This window comes from Hippocampus guttulatus, chromosome 4 (genome assembly GCF_054856545.1).
Source record: "Hippocampus guttulatus isolate MCC_2025c chromosome 4, RoL_Hgut_1.0, whole genome shotgun sequence".
NCBI lineage: Eukaryota > Metazoa > Chordata > Actinopteri > Syngnathiformes > Syngnathidae > Hippocampus > Hippocampus guttulatus.
Window position 1 is genome coordinate 24,359,091 of NC_141264.1, and position 27,859 is coordinate 24,386,949.

The 27,859-nt window shown below is 43.7% G+C and overlaps 1 protein-coding gene across 2 annotated transcripts; it reads right to left on the reverse strand.

Moving 5' to 3' along the window:
• On the reverse strand, positions 1–24,776 carry pparab (peroxisome proliferator-activated receptor alpha b). Of its 2 annotated transcripts, none has more exons than XM_086110291.1 (7): positions 24,472–24,776; positions 12,877–13,135; positions 11,103–11,281; positions 9,416–9,554; positions 7,265–7,464; positions 5,242–5,695; positions 1–4,329 (listed from the first exon to the last, which is right to left on the reverse strand). In XM_086110291.1, the coding sequence occupies exons 2-7, from the start codon at positions 13,082–13,084 to the stop codon at positions 4,085–4,087; spliced, it is 1,425 nt and encodes a 474-aa protein (XP_085966417.1). In that variant the 5' UTR covers positions 13,085–13,135; positions 24,472–24,776; the 3' UTR covers positions 1–4,084. The 2 variants fall into 2 exon arrangements, with proteins under 2 accessions (XP_085966417.1, XP_085966418.1); XM_086110292.1 differs by lacking the exon at positions 24,472–24,776 and adding an exon at positions 15,860–15,985.
• Positions 24,777–27,859: the final 3,083 nt, after the last annotated feature.

Sequence of the window (27,859 nt, forward strand, 5' to 3'; positions counted from 1 at the left end):
TTCATTTTGAATGTTCTTTTTTTTAATTTTTGAAATCCATTCAATGTCAGGTTATGTCATTTCAATGCCGAGCTATACATTCCTCATACACATTTACAGTATCATGTAACAATTTAACAAGCCACAATTCGTGAAGACATCATGTCCTTGTTGTGTCTCTGCCTTCGCCATAAAAGCAAGTTGACAAAAACAATCATACCAGCTTATTGCTGACAACTGCAATCAAAAGTAGCATTTCGTCAGAAATTAGGGAAGAGAGACAAAAAAAAGGTTATGTGAATCAGTACATTTGGCAGAATACTATAGTTGATAGTGAAGAGTTAGAAAATGAAGAACAGTACGTCTAATGTCTCCTGAGTACAAAGGAACACTATGTTTCCTTGATTTTCTTTTTTTTTTTTAATCCCTTTCAACACACGTACACAAAAACATTCCGACATTAAGAAGACACGTCACATTTTCCTCTTTTGGGCCCAGTTGGTGAACATGACATTATTTTCAACCTTTTTTTAAATTTGTCATTCTTCACTGTGTATCATCTAAAGCTATAACGCCATTTCCTGTCTACTCGTACCTGTTGAGTCACACGCGCAAACCCAAATGTGTACACCCGATTGTAATCTCAATCGTTTTATATATATTTGTTTGCGCACACGGTGAGGCACAGTCTTTAAAAATAATAGACATTTCCTCAAATGGTGTGGATGGACTGGAGGTAGCCCGCAGAGGACACGTGGGACCTATAAAGATGATTTTGCAGAAAACAAATCTTTCCATGAGTAGAGGAGGCCACAATGCATTATAGAATATACTGTATGGAACTCATTTATTTCCAGCCCAGTTGAAATGGATCTTTGACGTCTATAGTCGTCAATGGCAGTGAAGTGAATGAGTTAAATATAAATATAGCATCACAATTTTGCAGTTTCTTTAAACGAGGTATTTCCTGAAACAATTAAAAAATATATTTGATTAAAAAATATATATATATATTACAAAAAGGTATAGTAGCCCTAATAGATGCCTGCTCTGTGCTGTTGAGTAAACAAACAGCACAAAATGAGGAAATGGAACATTAGTAACCTACTCATGGCGTGTTTGGTGAGATACGAGAAGCCCTGGATAGCAGTGGGTCGGAAGTGACAAAAGCATCACGTCAGGAGGAAATTATATGCACTATTAGAGTCATAAAGGGACAAAAACTAATTATAACACAATTTGTCCACCCCACCCAGCAAAAAAAGAAAAAAAATATCAAACTCCCCCAAATATATGACAACTAAGAGGGCATGACTGCAATCAAGTTCGATGTTAAACGCATAAGTGATTGTTGCTCATTGTGTTAGCATCCATACAAATATTATTCCGATCATCATCATATGACCTGAGAAAATGTTATCTAAGCGTAGATGCTCCAGTGCAGAGAGAGAGAGGGGGGGGGGCAAACCCCATAACCAATCACGAGTCCTCATATGACACCAAATGAAAGAATGAACGAGCACACGGTTGCAGCTTTGGCGGCTCTCAATCTAAAAAGCGGCAAAGAACACAGCGGAATGTCCCCGGGAATCGATGGCTATTCAAATGAGCCGTATTCTGGCTGCTCTTTGTTTGAGCTCAAACAAACGGAATTAGTACGCACACGAAGTACAAAAAAATATGTGACTGCATTTGCTGTACATACTTTTCTAACGTAAAATATACCACACAGAAGTGTACCAAAGTGGATTCGTTTTTGTTTGTACCTTTTTAGAGTGCGTCAATGTCAACACTGCAAACCCTGCGCACGTGTTCCCAACGCAATGATTTGAACAGATTTAAATGAATAGATGTTTTTTTTGGGGGGGGGGGGCGTGGGGATAAAGAAAAAGCTGTCAGACTACAAAAAAAAAATTCAAAAACTGCAAGAATACAAAAGCCTATCCGCTCGCCGTGAAGTCAGGATGACATCGGATAAGACTTGAATCTCTTCTGAAAGTCCTCCACCCAATTAGGCAGATATTTGTCACCTTGTTATACAAAAAAAAGTGTACAAAACAGCCCTGACTGCTCACCAAATGTACATGTTAACCAGGACCAAAAACAATGACAAAATATATTTTATTGATCAGATTTTGAAAATAAAACAAGTGATAACTACTGCAATTCTGCCCCCCTTCCCCCACCTCGTTAGCTGCGACATGGCGAAGCACTTAAACGGTACGCGGTACCTGTGCATGATGAAGAATCCAGTATAAAAGACAAAAAAAAAAGAAAAAAAAGCATATCCCTTTAAATGTCACAGACCTGCTTGTGTGCACTGATGTGGTCGGACACTTCAGTACAATGTTAAAAAAAAAACATTCCAGATGGATATTGCTCAAGTGAGGTTAGTCATCTATTCAGTGGCTATATAAAGTCTCCACGCCCCTCTTCAGATGGCAAGTTTTTGTGACAATAAACCATTTCTAAACTTTTGCCCACTAGTCATGTGACTTGTAACGTACAGACCATCCCTTGCGCCAAAAAAAAAAAAAAAAAAATCAGGAAAAACCTTCTAGAACAGCTGAACTTTATTTAGGGTTAGTCATTGGCATTTTAAATGCTGGTAGATTTGCGCTGACTCCCATTTTAACACGTGTTTGATTTTGATTGGTTAATTCTGAACATAGGCAGATTCCCCCTTTTTATGAGGGTGTGCACACTTGTGTAACCATGTTATTTATTACTTCCCCTCTCAAAAAGATGCGTTTTCTTTCTCAGGTGAGTGTGACAGAATTTACTGCAGGTCACTTTCGTGGTGGAAAGAGTTTTTAAATGACTTATTTTGAGCTCTTTTTTTTTTTCTGAACAGGGGTGCGCAGACTTTTTACAGCCACTGTTCAATCACAGAGATTGAAATATGAAATGAGTACACGAGAGCAAGACATTACATCCAAATACGCCTTTCGCCGTCATGGATACCACTGCAAAAAGATTATGGCTTGAGATCACTAAACTCTACATTCTGATGGAGTGACAGTTCACTCTTCCTCATTTTCGGGTGTTTCAGAGAGCAGGGCTGCCATCAAAGCTGTCCCCAGAAAGTCTTTTCTTTTTTTTTTTTTTTTTTCGAAAAATCCATCAACGGTGGAGTGAAGCGTGCCCAGAGTCCAACCCCCCCCCCCGGCTGATCATCAGCGGCTTGAGCCAAAGTTTCCACCAAGGATTGCAGTTTAGTTCCATCCATTAGGATGATTAGCGTTTGGCGCGGTTCGGTAGACCCTGAGCTGAAGGATGACATCATCAGTGCCAGCTGCCAAACAAAAAGGAGGAAGGACGCAATGTAAACAAGCGACGTCACATGATGGCGAGGGCTAATAGTTCTTCATAGCGCGTGAATTTTGTCTTTGTTGCTGTTGAGCAAGTAGAGGTACGTGATCGACAAAAAAAAAAAAAAAAAAAAAGTAGAAAAGAATTTATTTAGGAGGCGTTTGGGTACATAAAGTCGAAATTTTTGGGGAGAATAAATAATATATTTTTGTATTGTTGATGATGATGATAAAATTGTATATCAACAGATGGAAGTGTGTCAGGGACCAACCATGAGTTACCGCAGCCTCAGAAAAGTTGCCAAAACGTGGGCCGGTATAAATTAACAACAACAAAAAAAACCCCCTCATAATTCATAATGACATTTTCTGAAACTGAAGTCATACCATTTTGTAATTTGAGATGATAATTTTTTTCAAAAGAACCAAAAGAAAATCTCGACTTGAAAAAAGTCAAGGTTTTTTTCGTTTGGTTGTTTTGAGTCTGTGTTTGCAAAGCTTAGAACCTTTTGAGGTCCATACTTCTCAGGCTAATTCTTACCTCACTTAAGCATTGGGGTACGGTGGCCCTCGAGGCTCAAAAGGGTTCAACTACCGGCTAGCGGGAGTGCAACTTCTACATACGTGTACTCAACTAAAAGTGCGCCGCTTGGTGGAAACAAGGCTTAATATTAGCGATCAGATGTTGAAGGTAGCCCTTACTGCATTGAGGAGAGGGTTCACTGGGGTGGGGGGGGGGTGTCAATGTAAGAGGGGAAAAAAACCAAGAAGGACGGGATGATGGGCCACGCTGTTCAATACATGTCTCTGTAGATCTCCTGCAGGAGCGGGTGCAGCGACGTATCCTCCGTCTTCTTGATTTCTTGCACCAGCTGCGCGTGCTCGGTGACCAGCTGCCGCAAGTCGGCCAGCTTCTGCAGAAGCTTGGGGAAGAGGAAGGCGTCGTCCGGGTGGTTGGCCAGCAGGTGGAGCCGGAGCACTTGCACGATGCTCTCCTGCATACGCTCGATGTGGCTCACGTTCACCAGACCGGGCCGGTCTGCGTGGGGGAAGAAGCGTTAGAGCAGGACTGAAACGTGGGTTTTAGAGAACATGTGAGATGACATTTCCTGGGGGAAAAAAATGGTTAAGGTCACGTCCTCTACAAAGTCAATTTCAAGGTCAAATGATATGTCAAAAGGTCAAGTGACTAAAATAGTCCTCAATCTTCTCAATGATTGCAGATTTTGGATCCCTTGTTGGATTCCCTTTTAAAACAATTCATGTTTTTGTGAAGATTCAAAGGAAGGTGGCTAAGCCCTTTTTTTTCCCCGAATTAAGTAAAATTCGGTGCGCCTGCTCAGATTGACCTAAAATTTGAGATTTTGTGTTGTGCCATCACTTTCAAAAAGTACAGCAAGTTTGATTTAAACCAAAATCCGCAAGGTTAAAATCAGATTTGGGGGGGGGGGGGGGGCATGGAATGACCCTAATATGGGAAAACCAAATGATGACAATCGTCTTGACTTTAAGATGACAATGAGGCTTAAGATCTGCAAATAAGTCATTTTAGGTGAAAATAGTTTGGGGGGAAAAGCAAGAGTAATTTTAAGAGAAAAAAAATCCGTATGCTTTTCAGAGGAGAAATAAAAGTCCACATTTTATGAGAATCAAGTCTTAATTTCAGGACCAAAAAAAAAAGTGATTTTGGAAAAAACAGTCACAATTAAAACTGAAAGAGGCTGTAATTTCTTTGGGAAGAAAACCGTTATCAAGAGAACAAAGTCAACAATGGTTGTAATTTTTTAGGAAAAAAAAACTTTGTAAAAGTAATGCCTTGTGGATTAAGAAAAAAGTTGTCATTTTACAATGAAAGTCTCATTCTTGTTGTGAGGCTTTTTTTTCCGGGTCCCATTCAAGCTAAAGGCTATGATATATTGTTGTTGTTTTTTTCCTCTCTCTCTCCGTTTACCTCCGCAGCAGATGATGGCGGCCACAAAGAGCGCCAGGTCGCTGTCGTCCAGCTCCAGGGCGTTAAACTTGGTGGCAAACTGGAACTTGGGCTCCATCATGTCGCTGAAGGGCCGCCGCAGGCTCTTGAGGAACTCGCGCGTGATGAAGCCCGAACCGTACGCCACCAGCAACCCGTCCTTGTTCATGCACGAGGCCAGCATGGCGAAGAGGGCCTCGTAGACGCCGTATTTCAGCAGAGTCACCTGATCGTTGAGGTCCAGGCAAGAGAAGCCCGGGACCGACTTGGCGAATTCCGTCAGCTCGGTCACCGTTTCTACCGAGGTGCACTGGCAGCAGTGGAAGAGGCGCACTTCGGCCTCGCGGTCCTTCAGGACCCCCGCTGAGCCCACCATCTTGGCCACCAGGGTCTGCTCCGCCAGCTGCAGCGTGTCCATGTCGTGGATGACCAAAGGCTGCCCCCCAAGGAGCACAAACACACATCGGCAATCGCGTCAGGGTGAGAAGCTCAGACGGGGATTTCACTCATGTGTCTTGTTATTTTATGACACTTCTTGTCATTTCCTGTGAACAACCCGGTGAAACGTATCATCAGCAAAAAATGAGGGAACACTACTCTGTAACTGAAATAGAATATAATCAAATAATATCCATCCATTTTCTGATTTGCATTATCCTCACAAGGGTCGCGGGTGGTGCTGGGGTCGATCCCGGCCGTCTTTGGGTCGGTTGCCAGCCAATCGCAGGGCACACAGAGACGAACAACCATCCACACCCACACTCACACCTAGGGACAATTTAGAGCGTTCAATCAGCCTGCCATGCATGTTTTTGGAATGTGGGAGGAAACCGGAGTACCCGGAGAAAACCCACGCAGGCCCGGGGAGAACATGCAAACTCCACACAGGGAGGTCGGAGCTGGAATTGAAACCCGGTATCTCTTCACTGTGAGGTCGACGCGCTAACCACTGGATCAACGGGCCGCCATAAAATAATGTAATGATTAAAATAATTATTAAAATATTTGGCAAAAAGAAAACAACTAACTATTATTGCCAAATAAACCACCAAAATATAAATCTTCAAAATTTCATTGCAGCCATAAAATTGTAATTTTATTGTATTTTTTTGTCTATATTTTTACACAGATAACGTTTTCGTTGTACTTAGAAAAAAGTTCATTGTGCAATAAAAAGTCACAATTTTACAAACAAAATGTGCATTTAAAAAAAAAATCTATTTTTATCCATTTTAGACATGAACCATTTGTTAGGTGCTGTACAATGTTCACATTATAACGTGACGGCGAGAGGAGCCGTCACGTCGATCACACGTCGTGGACATTGACAGTTTTTTTGACAGTCGAAAAGGCGTTTTGAGTGACACCCTTTTATTGTGGATCATGTCGAGTTTGCAGTTATTTTCGGGAAACAACTCTGTGACGATAGAATGTCGAGTGTGCAACATAAATCCATGAAAATCATGCTTACCAATGTGAACCCCCCCCCCCACACACACATACATACATTTAATATATATGTTTGTTTTTTTGCAGGATTCTTGATTCCATTCGATTTATTCGATGGTCTCAGTTGTGTTCACACTGAAGGTCTCAGTGTTCATTTGGCAAAATGCCGACTGATCGTTCCGAGTTCATTTGGACTTCTAAAGGAGACCAAGTGCGAAGACGATGCGGGAGGAAACGTTTCGGGAGGTTTGGGTCATGGTTTGAAAGAGTGCAGGGACGGAGATAAAAATAATAGCCTGCTTCTATTTATGGCGTCTTTGGCATCTCCTCACGCTTGAGTTGCTGCACATCATCTGTGTCGCGACGGGCTGCCAGCTATTGAGACACAAATTCTGAGTGCAAAGTTGAAAATGTGCTAAGAAGTGAAATCACTCCAGTCGGGGTGGGGGGGGGGGGGGGGGTGATACATTTTAAGTGTCAACAAGAGGTGGCGACCTCTGAGGACATCACCCGATGGTCTAGTTCAAATAAATAAATAAATCGAGAATGGCCCTACCGGGGTGCTGGTCTTCCCCGTGAGGATGGTGCGAGCCTTGGCCTTGTTCATGTTGAAGTTTTTGAGGTAGGCCTCGTAAATCTGCCGAGCTAGCGTCTTCTGGTCGGCCATCTGGGGGTCCTCCACCTCGCGCTCCCCCGTCACCATCTCAGCCTTCAGTTTCAGCTTCTCCGATTGCGGCATCCGGCCAAAGCGGATGGCTGCGTGGAAAGCGACGTAGACACTCGCTCAATTAGCAACCTTCATTCTGCTCCTCGCCATAGCCAAGGACCGACCTTCGGTCCTCGAGCCGGTCCTCGAGGCCAAGGACCGGCTCGAGGAACACATCACTGTTTTTTTAAGAGGATAGAGTATATGGATGCGAGTTTTATTTTTGTATGCTCTTTCTGCATACGTTTCTACTGCATGTGCTCAAACATGTCTTTTAAAATATTTATAATTACCGCAACATCAATGCTAGTTTCATTAGCCCGTCTTCAGCATTGTAAGTTAGCATAAAGTTAGCGGGCTTCTGCAAGACAAGTAAATGTGCTTTGGTTAAATACACGATTGTCCGTTTTTTGGGGGTTAGCATGAGGCTAGCGGACTTTTGTAAGACTAGTTGTTAGCATGAAGCTCGCGGACTTTTGTAAGACTAGTTAAGTGCTTAAAGTACTTCGGTTAAAATACATCTAAATGTGTAATTGTCTTTGTTTTGTGGGTTAGCATGAAGATAGAGAACTTTTGGAAGATTACTTGGTTAGCATGAAGCGAGCGGACTTTTGTAAGACGAGTTAAGTGCTAAAGGTGCTTCGGTTAAATACAGTAAATAATAATAACAGTGTAATTGTCTTTGTTTTGTGTTGAGCTTTCAAGTAAATATATAAATATGTAGGTATAGTCATGCAGCATCCGTGAGAGTCCAAGTTAGCTCTTGTATCCATTGCAGGTGGAAAAACGATGGTCCAAAATTAGCGCAGAATTTGTCCCGTCGTCTATCACGTGACTGCAAAGACCTCATCAAAGGATCCCATTGCACCCACGCCCCAAAACTCCCCTCCGGCGCCCTTTTGTTACATTGAAGCCCTGAAACTCAAGAATGAAAGGAAGTGAGCGACGCGCAAAACTGTTAGCTATAGCCTAAAGAAATCAACCATAAATCAATGAAGTGCAGGGAAAGCTCACCACAAGTGATGTTGTGGAATGTATGCGCAAAGGGTGACCTTATGGAACGCGCTGACCGCTCGCATGCCAACGTCATCTTCTAAATGTGTTTCTAATCCGAATGTTGACCTTGAACATGGGACTGCATACTTGTGTGTGTGTGTGTGTACGCAGTGTCAGCAGCAATACAATAAACACCGCATCCATCGCAATAAGACAAATCTACAAAATAGAAATACACAACTGAACTCACAAGGCTTTTTTTACAGCATTTACGGCACTTCTAATTAATTCATTACATATATTTTATATAAACAGCCAACATCATCCCATCATCATGCAATCAGCAAATCTTTGCTTCTTGCAAATTTCGTGATGAACAACAGTGTGAGAGACGGATTAAAATACAGGCACTGATTCAACTACTGTTACTCCTGTGAAAGGTAAAAAAGTACAAACTGAAATGAAAAAACACAAGTGGAACTGAATTTTGTTTTGACAACTTGGCCCAATGGGTAAAAAAAAATGCTCACAACATCGTTTCCTTCGTTTATTAACTTTCATAGTGCTCATACTGAGAAGAAAAAAAAAAAGCTAGCTAAAGCTGGCGCAGGCTTTTGGCAAAACACAGCTGACCCACAGCTTCGCTAATGTCGACTTCCACAAAAATGCCGTCCCTGTTTCTTCCGTTTAAATCCCCAAGATCCAGCGTAGGTCTCCAAAATTGTATTTGTTTGCGTTAATGGCCTATTTGATACAGTACAGAAAACACAGGACTGACGTGCCTCAACTTGTACTCTTAACTCATTCAGTACCAGCCAATTCTGGACCAAGTCTGAAAAGACGTTTAAAAACGTCTTTGGGAGTGAATGAGTTAAGGGCATGAGTGCCAATTAGACACCTGGCACCAGTTGTCTAACAGTCGCGGTATGGTTTTAAGTGTGCGCATGCCCGAGTGTGTGAGTGTTTACAAAGCAGGGAGCGGCTCTGCCTGTTGTTTGGACTCACCGTTGTGGGACATGCCCACCGACAGGCACTTCTGGAAGCGGCAGTATTGGCACTTGTTGCGGTTCTTCTTTTGGATCTTGCAGCGGCGTTCGCACTTGTCGTACTCGAGCTTGAGACGGATGGTCCGCCGAAAAAACCCCTGAAGGAGGTACAAAAACAACACAAAACACTTGTGCGTCTTTACATGACAGTTTCTCTTCACCAGCATTCCAGAAACGACTTCTCCCCTGCACACGTGTTCATGGAAGCATGAAATCAAACGTGTTTGTCGCCATGGCTGCATCGTGTTTAGACATGCAAAGCTCAAAATTAAAATGATCAAAGTTTCAGAGTTACACAGGTAGCTGTGCGTGGACCTCTCATAAATTTAACACCACTTTTTCCTCATGTGACGAATGAATGTCGAGAGGCAAAGGGGGTATAATGCTCGTTTTGTGGGGGTGTCGCCAACATTCCACTTTTTTGTATAAAATCTTTTGGCTTCAGCTTTTTCTTCCAGTTTTCGTCACACTCCACGAGCACAGAATGCTTTTGAAGCTTTTTATATACTTGCGACGGGCTACACAAGTGATGTGTTCGGTTGCTGAGAGCGTTTGGCTTGACAACTTCCAGACGCTTCCGTGAACTAATTGGAATTCTGCTCCCGACAACTGTATGAGGTAGTCACAGGCTTCATGACCCCTCGCCCCACTTCCACCACCACGGCTTTGCGAGCAACCCCCCCCATGACCACTTCATCCAGATTTACAGTGTATATCACAGCATTCCTCAAGACATAAAATGATGAAACAGCCGCTAAGGGATGCATATTTGGAAAAAATAAAGCTGCACCCACTTGATTTTATTTTTTAAAAATGTGGACACTGTGTGGTGGATGGAATGAGATGGTTTCCAAATCTGAATAACATTTAAGGTTGACCGGCATCCAGCCGTTGTGGACCATGCTTTGTGCAATGTGAACTTTCTGTCTGGCAAAAAGTACGTTTCCTTTAAAAAAAAAAAAAAAAAAAAAGGATACATGTAGATGTGGCCTTTGCCCTCCAGTTCCACTAAAAAGTCTTGAGTTGCTGTCAAGCTACACGGTAAACCATTAACTCAAAGTCGATTGTGTCATGAGACCAATGCATCAAATCCATGGACCTGGGGTGACCTTCACTCTCCAGGATCGTGCTTGACTCTAATACGTTCTAGCCGTGAAAAAGAAATAGCATGTAAAAAAAAACAAAAACGATCAAAACAGGAATGTTAATGTTCTGTTTTTAGACAGTACAATATATAGGGAGGGATTTTTAATTTTTTTTGTGTGGGTCTGCAGCGGATTAATTATACTTCCATTCATTTCAATAGTGAAAGAGGATTTGAGATAAGAAGCGAATTCAACCAGTATCTCAAGGAACAACTGTATTGAAAAACAAAAGGTTTTAACTAATAAAGCGTTTGCAAGTTGGAAAGGTGAATGTAAGTAGGGGAGAGTCTGTGTACTGTAAAATCCTATTTAAAAAAAAACTTTCATATCCTGGTGCTAACAATGAATCGAGATACAGCAGGAAACTGTAAGGGAAGAAAAGGATCCTTAAGCAAAGGTTCCGTTGGTTCACCGAAGAGACCATTGCCAACATGAAACCCAAGCAGAGAAGCGATTGTTTGTTTGAATAATTGAAGTGCGCGGTCGTCGTCGTCTTCTCACCTTGCAGCCCTCGCAGGCATGGACGCCGTAGTGGTAGCCCGAGGCGCGGTCGGCGCAAACTCGACACTCCAAGGTGAGCGATGACGAGGACGACGAAGGGGAAGGCGAGAAGTCCTCCTGGCTCGCCGTCACCCCGTACACCACCGACGACGACGGGCTGGACGCTGGCGTCAGGGCATCTGGCAAACATGAGAGTGTTCCGTGTGATTACGCCGGCACAGAGGCAACGACAGAAGTTTTCAATATTTTTGCCTATGCACGCCACAACACTGGATTTGAAAGACAGTGGAATGAAAAATATGCCCCAATTTATTATTTTGGCACATTTACACTTTTGCCCCCCCCCACCCCCCGCCCCACCATTGCTGTTGACTTGACTCTCAGCAAAGACTGAGAAGCTTTTGTGATCACTGTCACACATTTGAGTCAATCTGAAAAAAAAAAACGTAGAAAGAGCACTCCGTGAAGACCGCAACATTAGCTTCTTGGGCTAACCGCAGACTAGCTAGGTGCCGTACTAGCTCTTACAAGCAAAAGCTAGGAGTGTTTTTCGTGTATTCTTTTCAAGTTGTACATTATCGTGGTCGATTTGATTAGTTGATTGAAGATTTCTTTTTTATGAATGGTGTCATACTAATTTGGATGAAGACGTAAACGTAAACTCAAATATTAGCTTCTTGCACTAGCTAGCTGCCACGAGGCCTATAACCACGAGGTAGAGTGTTTTATGTATTACGTATTATGTTTTAAAATGGTTTGATTTCAGATCAGTTCCGCCAGTGTTAAGGGTTTATCACTGGAGGTATTTTGACTCCTGCCGGCAACAGGAGGTTATTTTCCACTCACGTGATTGCCACCAGTTTGCCTGTTCCGTCATGTGGACGGATCCAGGTACCGAAATAGTCCGGTAGTCTGTCACTAAGCAGGTCCGCATGATTTGAGAGAGGCCCGTACAGCGGCCAAAAAGTCCTGCCTGGTCCACGTTTAGCGTCATGGCACTAAAATCAATGTTTTTTTTCCATGATCAAATGTTTCCTGTCCATCACCGTTTTGACAACACGCCCACTTTCTCCCTTGCTCACACGTTCCATTGTCTCCCTAAAAAAAATAAAACAATAATAAAATAACAAAACAATGAAACGATTGCCTTTGTTGAACTTTTTGCGGCGTCTTCGCTTGTTGCATAATTTGGCGCGAGCGTACATTTTCTCAGCTGTCCACCTCATCCTCTATTCAGGAGGGAACAGAAGCCCAGTGGATGTTTCCCGAGAGGTGCTTAGGGGCGGCTGTGGAATGCGGTGGCGACGGCATTCCTAGTTGCAGAGAAGAACGAGGGAGCGCATGGAAACGGAAGTCCAAAATAAATGAAAAGGAAATGGCTTGAAAACAGTCAAAATTAAGGATTGACACGCCGAGTCATCATCAGCCTTCCTTGTTGGGGTTGGACTGCCGCATTGGGTTGGAGCAAATTAGGGATTAAGGGACTGCCGCTTAAAAACAATTGCGTAGAGATTACACTGAGCTGCTGAGGAAACAACTTTGAAATTTGAGTGTGGGAGTACACACCACGTTCATGGCGTGTTCACTCTTAACGGATTGTGTGTGTTGTTGTTGTTGTTTTTCACCTTGGAAAATTTGAAAGAGGGCCTCACGTGCAAAATGAAGTTTGAAGTGATGGAAGTGGAAGGGTTAGAGTGGGGGTCGGCAACCCGCGGCTCAAGAGCCGCATGCGTATAAGAAATAAGAGTGGATGGACTATGAATACATTCCTCACCAAAGACGGTGGAGCCGTCTGAGCCGTTGCTGGACGAGTGGTACTCAGGGGCGTCGTAGGAGCTGAGGGTACCGCTGTCGATGGACTGCGAGATGTCGTGGAGCTCCTCCATGCCGCCAATGAAGTCGTCATCGGCGCACAGCGGGCTGCCCAGCATGGAGTCCTCCAGGGGCGAAGGCGGACGGTAGTGACTCTCAACGTCGACCATGGCCGTCGTGAGGGAGAGGCGCAGGGTCGGCCCGCGAGCTCACTCCTCAGGCTGGAAGAGACCAAGGACAAAAACAGTCAACATTCCGTCATGCACTTTACAAGGAGCAAAGTGGATGAAATTTCAAGTGTATTTATGACATTTTTACGAGCGAAAGGGCTGTCGACAAATACCGATAATCGGGCCTAATTTGAGCAGTTTGTTTTCGAGCCAAAATACAAATATCATCCTCCATACAAAAGCTCTTAGTGATTCGGGAGTCTCGATATGATTCAAGACGTGTTTGTCAGTTTATTGTACAAAAAAAAAAAAAGTTCAAGGAATTAAAAGATGTGTGTGTTGTTGCCGTGAAATATTAGAATGATGCATATATCATATCGAAACTATATATATCATATCACATCCGACATGTAACAGTTTGTTTCCGATGCGCTTCAGTGTTTGCTACCCTTAAAAGTACATGTGACGCCCCCCCCCCCCCTCCCTCCAAGAACTGTGCTTTTGCTTACAGTAGCGAGAACAGACGCAGCTCAGGAGTTAGTTAACGAGACATGCAGGAGTTAGAATCTAGGTCACTTGGCCGGCTGTGGGTCTGCGCTGGGAGAAGGGAACCGGGGGTTTGCGGGCTTGGACACGAGCAGACGAGGGGAGGCAATTTTTCGATGCGCTCCTTCTACCTGGTAGTCAAAACTTGAGACCTCTGCATGTAAACTAGGTCAATCTTCAGTAAGCCCCTTTCATCAGGTCCTGTTAAGTCCATCAAAGAAGGGGAAAAATAAGGGGGATGGGGCATCAGAGCTGGCGTGGGGGTGGCTACGAAGCGGTCGGATGGCAGCTGCCGCGCGTTCTCGTGGGCAGCTTGAAATTTTTGCACACTGCTCGCCTTGAGTTTGACCTCAACTCGTCTTTGCCACCGCTGCAAAGGACTGTCATGCTTGAAGCGCACATTCGCTCAGAGCTACCTATTCCTCTTCAAAAAGAAAGCCTCTATTTGTGAGATATTTACCAGCTCTTCATAATAGTGTGTGTTTTGGCGTGATTCTATATGCTATTTTTATTTTCAACTACGCAGCAGTAAAAACAAGGTATACATGACTTTGCTCTGGAGCTGGTACACATTGATTCCGTTTCCATTCATATCAATGAGAAACGTGGCTTTGGTTTCCAAACATTGCGGCAACAAAAAAAATATTCCTATTCCTAAAAAAGTAGCGTACCGCGTGATGTTTTCTTGTGCCACTGCACAAACTCCTTCCCAACCCTGAACCGTTGTGTAGCTAGATAGCTATAATAGCTAGCTAGCTAGCTGTACACTTTATTAATCCCCAATGGGGAAATTCAAGGTGTCCAGTAGCAAAAACAACATTCATATGCTATGCCCAAAGTAAATAATTAAAACAAACAAAGCATGTACCCGAATTCGGGTTCCCGCTGATCTGGAGCCTATGCCAGCTGACTGACATCCTGGACTGGTTGGCAGCCGATCATGTAAGCATTCACTCTCACAGTCACACCAAAGGCCAATTTCTAGTTTTCAATGAGTCATGTTACAATATACTCCAACAACTATACATGCTTATGACATTACTCATTAGCCCCCTCCAGCCCTCCCTCAAGCGGCTCGTCATAATGTGGACTGCGGGGTGTTATGTCAACAGACACCCAGTGCAAACATCGTGTTCTATTTAAATAACACATACTTTTCTTAGCTTATGACCTCATTGCAATGAGCTCGCTTTCTATGTCACCGGCATTCAGAGCAAGAATGTACAGCGCACATTCTTAATACACCAGCCTTGAAAAGTTACGGATATTTGGCTATGGGGTAACATCTCGCGATGACCCTAGAATGCAATATAATCTTTCCAAGGGAAAATAATATGACCTTCTTTGCATCTTTGAATGCACATGTTCAACTGTTTCAATGTTTCAGTCCTTTTTACACAATTTGTGGTTTGGGTCTCCAACAAGCAAAACGGCAAACTTTCACAAAGGCAAATTGATTCGAGCAATCCACTTCCTGAGATGAAAACGACACCCGCCGTTGAGAGAGGTAAGTGGCCATCGGGATTACCGGTATAGAGTCATAAGAGTGAAAGCGCAAGAGAGAAACTGGAAGAGTCACAGAAAGGGATAGAAGCAGACATGCTTGGAAATGTATTGGTATGTGCTCAATTTTGCATATTGAATACACAGTCCTCAATATGCTACACACATGAAAAATGATTTAACATAAAACCGATTCACCAGTCGCGTGGCCGAGTATTCAGTTAGCCTTTAGCGTCAGTAAGAGCTTGGCTTGAAAAACAATGCCGCGCACAAACCAACATCTGACATTGCCGAACTTGCATCCAGCATCAAATCAATTTGACACATCATGTGTGTTTAATTCATTTCTTGCAAAAAATCTGTATGAAAAAGACTAATTGTCTTCACTTTTAATCACGTTGATGATGAAAGCATATACTGTATATTGAAAAAAATGTCTGTGTATATACTGTATATTATATATATATATATATATATATATATATATATATATACAGTATATAAAATATATCATTCCCTGTCATTTTCCCTGACGTCTGATTTTGTGAATATGTAATAATGCATTGGTGCGATTATACATTCCCGGAGCTCTGAGGGAAACCACAAAAACAAACGTGGCCCTCGGCCCCTGAACAAGGTGAATACCGGTACTTAAATTATCAGCATCATTAGAACAAAAATTTTAACCGAGGAGTGACGAAGGAAATCGAAAGCCAATCACCTTACCTTGCCCTTCCGAAAACGTTCCCTCAAGAGTCCCCTGTCAAAAGATGACATCCCTCTTGTCTTTCCCCAAGAGCTCCTGTGACACGGTTAATGTTTAATCCTCAGTTCCTGTGGAGTGAGCGCTGACCGGCCCGCGAGGAGCGCAGGGGTCACAGCGGTGGCCTCCGAGTACGACGATGGGCCGATGTGGGCTGACACCGCGTTGCGCCGCCTGACGATTTGTTTAAGGGTCTCGCCTCACTCATCTCGGACCGCCGTGCCGGCAGTGTAAACACCGAAGCGGCCCTTTATCACGCGGGCGCTGATACGCCGGGCCGGCTCCTTCTTGTCGTCATGGCGACGGCGCAAAGGGCAAAGGCGTCGGGGGTGCGATTGACATTGGACTTTAGAGGGCCGTTAGTCAGATGGGAGGCGCGATAGCCAATGGCTAAACCATTGTCTTATGAGTTTATCATTTGAGCAAGGGTCAGTGGCGGAGCACGATGACAAGGGAGAATGCGATTTTCGGGTCAGACCGTCTGAATCTGACAATCCATCCATTTTCACGCGGCATCATATCATAGAAATCCCCGGTTACTATGCAACGGCGTGGGGTCATTTGGGGGAACTTTTGATCATTTACTTTGTAAATGTTCCAAGGTGACACCTTGGTATCAATTGCTTTTGAGATTTTTGCCCCAAAAGTCCAAATTCAGAACTGGTATGCAATCACAATAACATAAAATGTCTCCTTTGCGATACGCATTTTGGCTTTTGATTGAGTTGAAACGTGTGACTTAACAGCGCCGCTATTCAGTGCAAAACAGTACCTCGACTTACGAACGTCTCTTCATACGAAATTTTCAAGTTACGGAACGCCTCAACAGAAAAGTATTGCCTCTTGTTACGAAAGAAATTTCAAGATACAAAAGGTAAAGATATAGTATGGGCTGCTACCAGCAGCTCAGAGTTTCCTGAACGCAACATACTGATAGCTGCTCTGCCATTGGCTATTAACGAGCATCTTCCTGGCATCCCATTGGCTATGAGGGACTCTCGACTGGTTGTGTCTATGCATGTAGATAGATACATATGTTTCTATGCAGGGTCCTTGTCTTTTGGCCCTCGAGAGAAAACATTTCACCAGTCGGGCGATGGCTCACTATGCTGATGTTTGTCTTGGATATTTTCGAAGGATTGTTAAAAACCGACAAAAGCAAACATCCTTGGATCAATTATTTACAAAACGCCAGGCAAAAACCACTTCTGAGGGAGAAAATGAACTAAAGAAGGCAAGAAATGATGACGACGCAGTTAAAGTTAAATAACCATCATTGTATTTTTTTTACTCGCTTTGTTGTTTTTTTACATGATGCACAACTCTCATTTATTGCACAATAATTTGATTGTAATATGTATTTGTTGCATATTTTGACCCATTTTTATGCTTCATAAAACATTCATGTCTGAATTTTGGGTGGTGCTTGGAACGGATTAGGGCATTTATATGGAAAACGCGTCTCTGCTTACAAAATTTCCAAGTTAAGACATTTCTTCCAGAACATATTAATTTCCTAAGTAGAGGTACCACTGTAATTGAGAATGCCTGACTCAGCATTCAGTACAAAGCACCATAGAGAGCTTTGTTTCCACAAATAGCTAAAAAAAATCCCATAGACTCCATTGCCAACGAGGCAGGACTGGCTTTTAATGAGTCGTGTTACTCAAGGTCTTACGTCTCGACGCAGAAAAGTGAGGTTACATAAAGCCCGGCGGACTCTGACCTCTGCATTGACAGCGTGGTCATTGCCGGTATAAGAAAGAAACCCGTTGAAAACGCTCAGGCTAACAAAAGACAGAGGCCCAGTGGAGCGCGCGACCACGCAAACGAGGGTGAAATGTGTCGGGGTATCACATTACCTTGAAACATCTACGATGACCTGCTGTTTATGGCACACTTTGTGGTTCATGGAGTCCATACTTTTGAAGCCACGCGCCCCCTTCAATGGCCCGTCAAAGTATACACGAGGCAACTCAATGTGCTTCACGCTACCAAAAGCACAGCACCTAAAAGAATTTACAACCGGCTACAGACATTCGAAGCAAAGCAGCGACAACAAAGCGAGCTTAGTAAGAATTTTTATTTTTTTTTTTTTAAACGTGAAAAGAAATGAAAAATTAGACACATTTACAAACTAAAGGCACTTAAAGTTGATTTCTAAAGTGACTGACAGTGAAAATGATTTTAATACTTAAAATACTTAAATCTACAGTAAAGGGGAAAAAAACGTTTTTTAGCTGACTCCACTTCGGTTGAGAGCTTATTTCACGTGTGTCCAGCATAACACCGAAATGCCACTTCACCATGTTTACTTTAAACCGGTGGTTCCCAAGCCCCGGGCCGCGGACCGGTCCGTGGGTCAATCGGTACCGGGCCGCGCAGAAAGAATAAATATGACATGACTTACGTTTTATTTTGGAAATGTTTGAAAAAAAACTATTCTCCGTTACATCCGTCTACAGTATGTCACTCTTGACGCAGATCAAGGTGCACTTCCCGGTCACGTGATAGGTTACCGCTAAAATGAAACCCAGGAGCTAGCAAAATAAGTAAAAAAAAACTAACATCTTTGGCAAGGGGAACAGGCCCAGCCAGGAGACAAAAGAGGAGGCGACGACTTCCAAGAAAAAGAAGCCCACATTTAATAGAGAGTATCAGGAGTCCTACTTCAAATACGGATTTATCTCAACGGGAGATTCCTACGCACCAAGCCCACTCTTCGTAATATGCGGCGATGGTGGCTCGTATTTTTCATGCACTTTGTATTTGCTGTGTATCTTATTTTGAAGGCACGTTTAACCGTTATCATAGCGCCCAGAAAGTGTTGCGGCCAGATACGACGTTCCTCGCGTCATGATTCGTGTTTATTATTATTTTACGAAAATACCACAGTTTTCACGCAGATCATATCAGATTATTTTGTTGTATTTATCCGCCACACCTTAAAAAGCAGGTCCTTGAAAATATTGTCTGACATTAAATCGGTCCATGGGGCAAAAAAGGTTGGGGAGCGCCGCTTTAAACTCTGGGCTAATGTTCGCCGTTGCCCCCCCCCCCCCCCCCCCCCCCCCAGAACCGCCACTGCCCATGAAACCTTTAACTTCATCTCATCCCTGCAGTGCACACACCACAGTTCAAGAAGACCCGATGTAGACTCTCCGCCAAAGAATTGTGCACTGGAGAGACCACAAGGTTTCACAACAAACAGCGGAGAAGATAAGAGGGTAAAAATAGGAACGGGGGTTTCTATTTAAGCCGCAGATTAAAGCTGCTGTGTTTGGTCAAATAGAGATGACACAGCCTATTGGTAAGATTGACCCACAGTCCATACGGGGGGGTGGGGGGGGGCTTATGTCATGCAATCGCCATCTTCCTAACTGGCCAGTTTTGTCCTCCCGCCTGCCAGCTGTGAAAACGGTCAGTCGCTTGTGACACTGACCTTGAGCAACACGTCCATTCCGCGCCAGGACGCTTTATTTCCAGAGCCCCCATGCTTGTTGTGAAACATCTCTCCGGTCCATCCGGACCGTAAATCAGACAAAACTGCCGCGCGGCATGACGCAAGCACCACGCAACGTCGCTCGCTGCTCCCGGTGAACAATCGAGAGCGGAGGGAGTGAAATTAGCCACTAGATCAGCGGAGGGTTTTTACTTCTCCCAAAAGCTCCATACGATAGTATTCACTTTATTCACTGAAGTACTGTACTGCTTTTTCTGCATCGCTTAAATCAGTCGCGGCACAGGTATCAAACTCAAGGCCCAGGGGCCAGATCCGGCCCGCCACATCATTTTATGTGGGCCCCCTCCAAAGAAAATCATGTGTGTCAACTTGCATGACCCTTGCGAAAAATATGTACCGAAATGTCAAAATGTCACGTGTAATAAATGACGGTGAGATTTTGCAATAATTGTGTTACCCTTACAAGTAATAAATAATGCGATAACGCGATTAAACCATTTTGTGGTTTCACTGTCATAACGGCCTGCCGAGGGAAGACGTAACTCAAAAGTGGCTGGCAACAAAAATGAGTTTGACACCCCTGACTTACAATATGCTTCAATGACATCAAATCATCACAGTCCAATGGAAACCGCTCGCCAAAATTGTCCCTCAAAAATCCTTGGGATCATGACCAATTTATGTCTTGTCACCATATGAATCCATCAGAAAAAAAGTGTTTCTTTCTCCTCTGAGATGGCTGTGTATCTCCCCAAAAAGTATTTTTGATGCTCATTTAATAAATGCCTTCACTTTTTAATCAAGCAAATCAGGTTTTTGGGATGATTTTCAATTTTCGTTTGTAAATTTTACCTACAAATTTTTGTGCAGTACGGATTTTATCATACCTTGGAATTTATAGCTATGACGTTTCCGGAAAAAAAAAATCCACCTGTTGCTGAACCAAACCCTTAGTACATAAATGTTACCAAATACGTCACTATATTAAGTATTATATTGTTATTATTATATCATTATCATGAAAACCTGATGTGCCAGACTGGAGAGTTGTCAAACTTTTGTCACAGGTCAAATTACAATTAGGTTTTTCATTTTTTGTCAGCTGTTATAATTTTTTTTTAAAGAGTGGAATAGTGGGTCCTTGGAAGAGTAATATTCAAAAAAATGGCCCAAAAGTCCAAAAATAAATATTCCAAAACTATGTGAATGTGAAAAGATGTCATTTGTGTTCCATTCCCGCATCCTTTCAAATATCACGGTTGCAAATATCACTACAACGTGAGTACACTACATTTCGTTCTGACAAGAAATCACTGCGCAAACCCCACACATTGGGGCGGAGCCGAGATTCAAACCCACAACCTCTCGGCTGTGAGACATACAAACATACCACTTATGTCCCCCGAGCTGCCAAAGCAACTCACCTGTGTTGCCGGAATGGATTTGGAATGCAAGGATGGAAAAAATAATAATCACACTACTGTCGAAACGCAATGCACCTTTACCTTCTCCCCCCACTACGAGCCAAAAATAGCGTCAATGTGACCACCACAATGAACACATCAAGGCTGCGGAGCCAAATGTTTCTGTGTAACGTTGGCGCCAGCTGTTGTGCGCCAAGGTTCAGCGGCCTCCATGCCGCGGCAGCAGAGGACTACGCTGGCAGCAGACGGCAGTGGCGCAATCGCTCACAAAGAGCCGTCACAATCCGAGCCAGGGCCATCCGACGGGACGCGGAAGGACGTTTCTATTTGCTATGACAGCTGCGTGCGTCTCCGGTTACATTTTCCAGCGTGACGCCGGAGTGCCGAGCGGCTTCATTTTGCCTCCGCGCGTCACGGTGAGACGTCGAGTTCGGCCTTGCCAGCTGTTTTTGTGCCGCAGCTCCGTTGAGCAAGAAAAGCAATATTTTGGGCGAAACGGCAAACACAAAAACACAACTCACCACGATCATGAATGTAGTTGCTGCAATTAACGGGAGCCCTGTGCTTGTTTTCCTCAACAAGCGGGTTCCAGCTTGGGGAAATGAACGTCAACTTAGGTGAAGGCATTTGATTTTCAAATTTGCAACTGGTTTCAGACTCTCATGACCCCCCCCAAAAAGTTTGTTTTTAAAATTGGGGTTTGGCACTGGCGACATGACAACACTAATTTGTATCATTTGCACTTGGGAACCAAATGTTCCTTTTAAAACGCTTGGGTAGAAAGCAGGCAAGGCCGTGCATCTTCCATTTCGCAACGCTTTGATGCCTTTATGAGACACATGATCACATCATAAACCCAACAAAACCACAGAGAAGCTGCGCCAGCTGATATCTGGTTTTGTCTCGTTATGCTGTGTAAACACAACGGGCCCAAATAGCTGTCCTCCACCAGCGGTGGCTTGCCCTGCTTGAACCTTTGCATGCTCATGGGAATGAGACCGGCCACTGCGCTCTGCGTACATTGCATCAGAGGCTAAATGTCAGGCTATTGGAACAAACAAGCAACGCTCTCATCATATGGATAAAGAAGACGTTCATACCCATCTTGTCCATTATCCGAGCCGCTTATCCTCACACCCAGTAGTGCTCACTTTTTGTGAGAACTGCGATCGGGAAGCCTGACAAGTCACATGTTTAGCCGACAAGAGATACAACCTACCATATTAATAAAAGTGACTGATAAGGTTTTCCAACCCTATAAAAATACAGCATTAATAGTTATTATTAAAACAAGAGCAATAGTGTCGATGTATACAGTATGTTTTCTGTAGTGCTTTTAGCTCGCGGTTGAGTCGTTCGAGGCCGACTTGGTTGCTAACCATTGGCTTCTGTGGACAATTTAGTCACCTGTTTTCTGAAGGTGAGCTGCGATTGGCTGTTATCTGAGCCCTGAGGAAATGTGATGTCATTTTCAGTCGCCGGCAAGTGGCAAAATGGCCGCCCCTCCCCCCCGATGGAAACGAATGTACGCGTTTTACTGTCTAACTCATACTCCACATACCTGATTTTAATCAGAATGGTGAGGGGGATGCTTCGGACATAAGATGTGTTTAACACTACTGGCTGTTATTTGGATGTCGACGAAGAGCCTCTTCAACGTTTCACCTTTTGAGCGTTGTGTATACAACATGTTATGCCCTACTCCTCGGCGCACGTCTGTTCTTTGTTGCGCAACTTGTGACCTCTATCTACAAGCTTTTGCCCTTCATGCTGCCCCCTCTGAGCCTTCCTTACGCCAAAGTCCTTGTGGGACGGCGAATGGGATTGAGGCCCTCCAGCCAGACTTACTGTAAGCAGCTCTCGAAGGAGATTGTCTTTGCGAATGAACACCCAAGGGTCACTGGATGCTCAATGTGTATTAGTTCTGAACTCTTTATTTCCATGTCATGGATGCACGCTAGCTAGCATAGCTGACGCGTGCTATTAAACACTCATTTATAGTTCATAAGTGACAAGATTCTGGTAGCTAGCTAGCGGCTAGCACGGTGTGTTAGATTGGTCAATATCCTGGCTGAGAGTCCAATCGAGATTGTTGCAATGCAACCAACACGGGAAGTAGAACTAGAAACCTTCCAAAATACAGGTACAACTGCTAACAGAGATAAAAAATATAAAAAATAAAACATTTTTCTACCACTTTTGGACCATTCATACACTGGATAACTTCCCATCAAATGTTGGAAGTTGTATGCTCGAAAGCCCTGTTATGTAACCAAATGTCACAAAACAACGCTGTTTTTTGTTTTTTTTTAAACAAACATTTCAAGTGACACATATCCAAGCTGGTCCTGCTCCAACACAATGACCTGTCCCAATGCAAACATCTTTTACGACTGGTCGTGCTAAGTGCAGGCATGTGGAACTACTGTATATAGTTTTTGCTCAGTTGGCTGACAATAGGCCTCTTCACTCACCTCAATTCGAAACATCTGAAATGTTTCCGTCATGGAGCAAGAACCTGATTGTCCAGTTTCACCACATGACTTAAAAAAATAAAAATAAAAATAAAAAAAATAAAAAAATTAACTGCCTCTCATTTTGTTTTTTTGTTTTTCCAACTATGTGAATGCTCATTTTGGGGGCAGACACCAATTATACATCTCCGGTTCCAAAGTAGCCCACAAAGTTGTTTTCCCTTTGGCTTTGATATGAAGAATTAAGTACACATCTTCAATAGATCAACCACAATTGTTCTTTGAATGTGATTATGGTGGTCCGAGAAGGACAACATCAATAGATCAATAGATGCGTCAACCTTTTCCTTAACCTGGATAAAAGGTGCTTAGTTTGCAACATAGGCACTGTTTCAGATGAATTTGAGTATTCTAATTTTGTTTCTCCGACTTTTTAAAGACTCTAACATAACATTGCAGCATGACGTCTTTGATCCGCTGGTGAAAAGGACACTTTGATTCGCTCCTCTTTCATCTATAACTGCTTCAGACAACAAAGTGTATGCAGGAAAGTGGTTAAGATTGCACGATTGTCTGTTTCTCATGTGTTGTCTTGTATTATTTTGTCATTTTTTGTCAACTTTTCTTTTGATGGCAGCGCGGGCACCCGCAGCGGCTCCTCTTGTCATCTGTGCTGTATGTTACACGTACGTACAGCACATTTGACAATAAAGTTGTATTCAATTCAATTCAATAAAACTAGTACTTTCTGAAGATGGTCTAAAAAAGTGCTCATTTGATTCAAGCATGGTGTTCAGGCAGCATTTATTTCAATCTGAATAAGTGGATTTAGAAATTCCCTGCTCCCTGGTTTCTTTCTTAATTTTTTTCCCAACACAGTGTTGTTGTGCACATTTTCTGTACGATAGGAATGGCTTTCCACGAGCAGGGGCTGTCATTGTGTTGATGCACTGGCTGGCTTACATCACTGAGCAGCCTGCAGTCGATCTGCGCAAGCATCAACAAAAAAAACAACAACAACAATTAAAAAAAAAAAACGAAACCAGATGAAGTGTGCCTGCAATTCCTAAAGCTGTAATAAGCACCAAGCACATAAGTGCATGCTCGAACACCGCCCCTGATCAATCAGGTGCATGACAAAACAACATTCCCAGCGTGTGCATGGGTGTGTGCACGGCTCACGTTCAAAAAGTGTCCAAAAGAAGACGTCTTACCTGAAAGGAGGAAACGCCAACCGGAACCAGCATGTCGCCGGGGTGTCTGTGGACGAGAAGCGGCTCAATAAGGGCGACAGAGCCGCAGGGAGATAGCACCAGAGCCCGCCTACGTCCTCCTTGTTTCCCTCTGCCTGCCTGCCTGCTGTCAAAAAAAGGGGACCAGCACATCCGTAAAAAAAGCCAGAGACGTCCGCTGAGGCTCCCGCCCGCCGGAGGTGACGACACCAAAGCCCGACCTACTTCCGCATCTGAGAGCGACACACCTACACTTTCAGCCAATGGGAAGTTTTAATTCAACAATGTACGGCCCCTTTAAAAAAAAAAAACAAGCGGGAGGGGAGGCGGGGGGAGACTGAGACGCCCCGCTTTTATACTTCCAAAAGGAGTGCTGTCCTCACATGACCCTATCTACAAGGAATACAATGCAGGAAATAAAACAAAATAAATATCGATCCCTTGTATTACTTAGACAACACAGAAGGACAAAAAGTAATTAAAACAACAACAATCACTGACACTCTGTAAAGCGATAGAGAAAAAAAAATCAATCAAAACATTTATTGCTGACATGCTTTGAGTAAAAAATTAGAAGCGGGGGAAAAAAAATCTTCAGTGATACATATCATGAAGTTGAAGGATGAATGGGTGAATTCCATCCATCCATTTTCCGACCCGCTATATCCTCACAAAAGTCACAGGGGGTGCTGGAGCCGATCCCAGCCATCTTCGGGCAGTAGGCGGAGGACACCCTGAACTGGTTGCCAGCCAATCGCAGGACACACAGAGCTGAACAACTATTTGCGCTCACACTCACACCTAGGGACAATCAAGAGTGTTCAATTGGCCTGCCATTCATGTTTTTGGAATGTGGGAAGAAACCGGAGTACCCTGAGAAAAGCCATGCAGGCACGGGGAGAACATGCAAACTCCACACAGGGAGGCCGGAGCTGGAATCGAACCTGGTACCTGTGCACTGTGAGGTCGACGTGCTAACCATTCCCCACCAGGCCGCCTGCACTGGTGATTTGCTCATTTCAAATAATTAATTGAAACAAAAGTTTACAACAATGGTGGGTACACCACAACAAAATATTTCAACGTCATGTGCCCTTTGAGCATCACTTATAGCTTGACGACGACATCTCACGAACATTCAAAAGTCAACTTCTTGTCTCCATGAGAGGGACACCGGTCAGCAACGGCCATTCCGGTATGATGCGAGCTCCATGAGCAGCAGCATCGTCGTCCAGGAAGGTGCAATTAGACCCGTTTTGGTTCATGTTGGGGCACAACCACTGGATTAACAATGTCATTCAGGTAGTATGGGCTTGTCACCCCTAAAATTCTCTGGGGGAGCGACGACTCCAGATCTCTAAGGGAGATCGTTAAAAGTTGACTTCGTTTTTACCCCCCCCCCCCTCCCAAAAAAAAAGGCCCAACGCATGACCTCGTTAGCATCCCTGTGCGCTCGTTTCCCCATCCCATTCCTCATTTCAGCCCTTCATCACATTTTGGACACATCTTTGGCTTCTCGGGAGCGCCTGGCTTGCATCCTGGTGGCAGCTCCTGGCTGAAGCACCCATCGACACCCCCTCAGTGTGGGCCATGGGACCAGACACTACACAGTCAGTCCGTCAGTAAGGATTATGCAAAGCTTTACTCAACACCCGTCTGTTGATGTGTCTCAGCACGTGTGCTTGACACAAAAGAAAAATCAATGCACTAAAAATAGAAACGTCACATCTGAAATGTATAACGCTATCTATCGGCTATCTGCAACCCAATATATTCTTCCCATTGTGGACTTGATATGTAAAACAATTCTTAAACCAAATGAAAATTATAATGAGCGGCACAGTGACAAGTGGTGAGCACATCGGCCTCACGGCGCAGAGGTGCAGGGTTTGATTCTAGCTCCTGCCTTCCTGTGTGGAGTTCGCATGTTCTCCCCGTGCCTGTGTGGATTATCTCCGGGTACTCCGGTTTCGTCCCACATTCCAAAAACATGCATGGCAGGCTGATTGAACACTCTAAATCAGGGGTGTCAAAACTCATTTTTGTCGTGGGCCACATTGTAGTTCAGATTTTCCTCGGAGGGCCGTTATAAATTTGGGGAAACCACATAAATGTATCATATTACATACACAGCGCACAACAAATGTGAAACTTGACATGCTTGATTTGCTTTCGCGGGCCACATAAAATGATATGGCGGGCCAGATCTGGCCCCCGGGCCTCGACTTTTGACACCTATGCTCTAAATCGTCCCAAGGTGTGAGTTTTGAGTTCGGACGGTTGTTTTGTCTTTGTGTGACCTGAAATTGGCTGGCAACTAGTTCAGAGTGTACCACGCCTGTGTGGGTTTTCTCCGGGTACTCCGGTTTCCACATTCCAAAAACATGCAGGGCAGGTTAAGGGAACACTCGAAATTGTCCCTGGGTGTGATTGTGAGCGCGGATATTTACTTGTTTCTGTGTGCCCTGCGATTGGCTGGCAACCAGTTCAGGGTGTCCCCCGCCTGCTGCCGGAAGACAGTTGGGATAGGCTCCAGCACTGTGGCATGCATCATCCGGTTTCTCAAGGCATTGTTCAGCACACGAATGCCAATTGTTTTGTGGAAGCTCACACAACTGGATGATCAGATTGCAGCACGGAGTTTGGCGAAACACAAGAGATCTCTGCTGCCATCTATTGATAAAAATCGTCAGTGCAAATTTGATGCAAAATTGGGATTTTGGTATGGAAGAGTGTCATAGTTAAGATTAACAGTCAACATTGGTAATTTTGCTGTGTGATATATATATATATATTGGCGTGTTAAACTGATTACATTTAAGTGGTTTCATTGTTAAACAGCCGGCAGAAATGGCCAACTTTAAACATGGCCGTGTGAAATGCAAATAATTTAGAAATTCCTATACTTTTTCAAACCACAGATAGTCTTTCTATACCCTCCCAAATTTACAGAGACGGATCAGTGTTGTTGTTGTTTTTTTAATAAAAATGTAACATGGATACTGTATTGTCAACTTTAAGATAAGATAAGATATCCTTTATTTGTCCCACACTGGGGAAATTTACAGCCTCCAGCAGCAAGAATGTAGGCAGAAAGAAGAAAGAAGTGTGTGACTGATGTGGCACCATTGCGTTCATCGATAAACTTCCATTATACTTTTTGTTTTACAGCTTGGAGAAAACCGAATGCAATTTTTTTTCCTGGTCTTGTATTTAGCCAAAATATTAGAAACAGCTCCTAGAGTGGTGCAATGCAGTCGAGCAATAATAATCATAGTTACTTCAAAACCACATTAATCAAAAGGGAGCGCAGTTTTCAAAGGCAGATTTAAAATACACACACACATATATATATATATATATGTGTGTG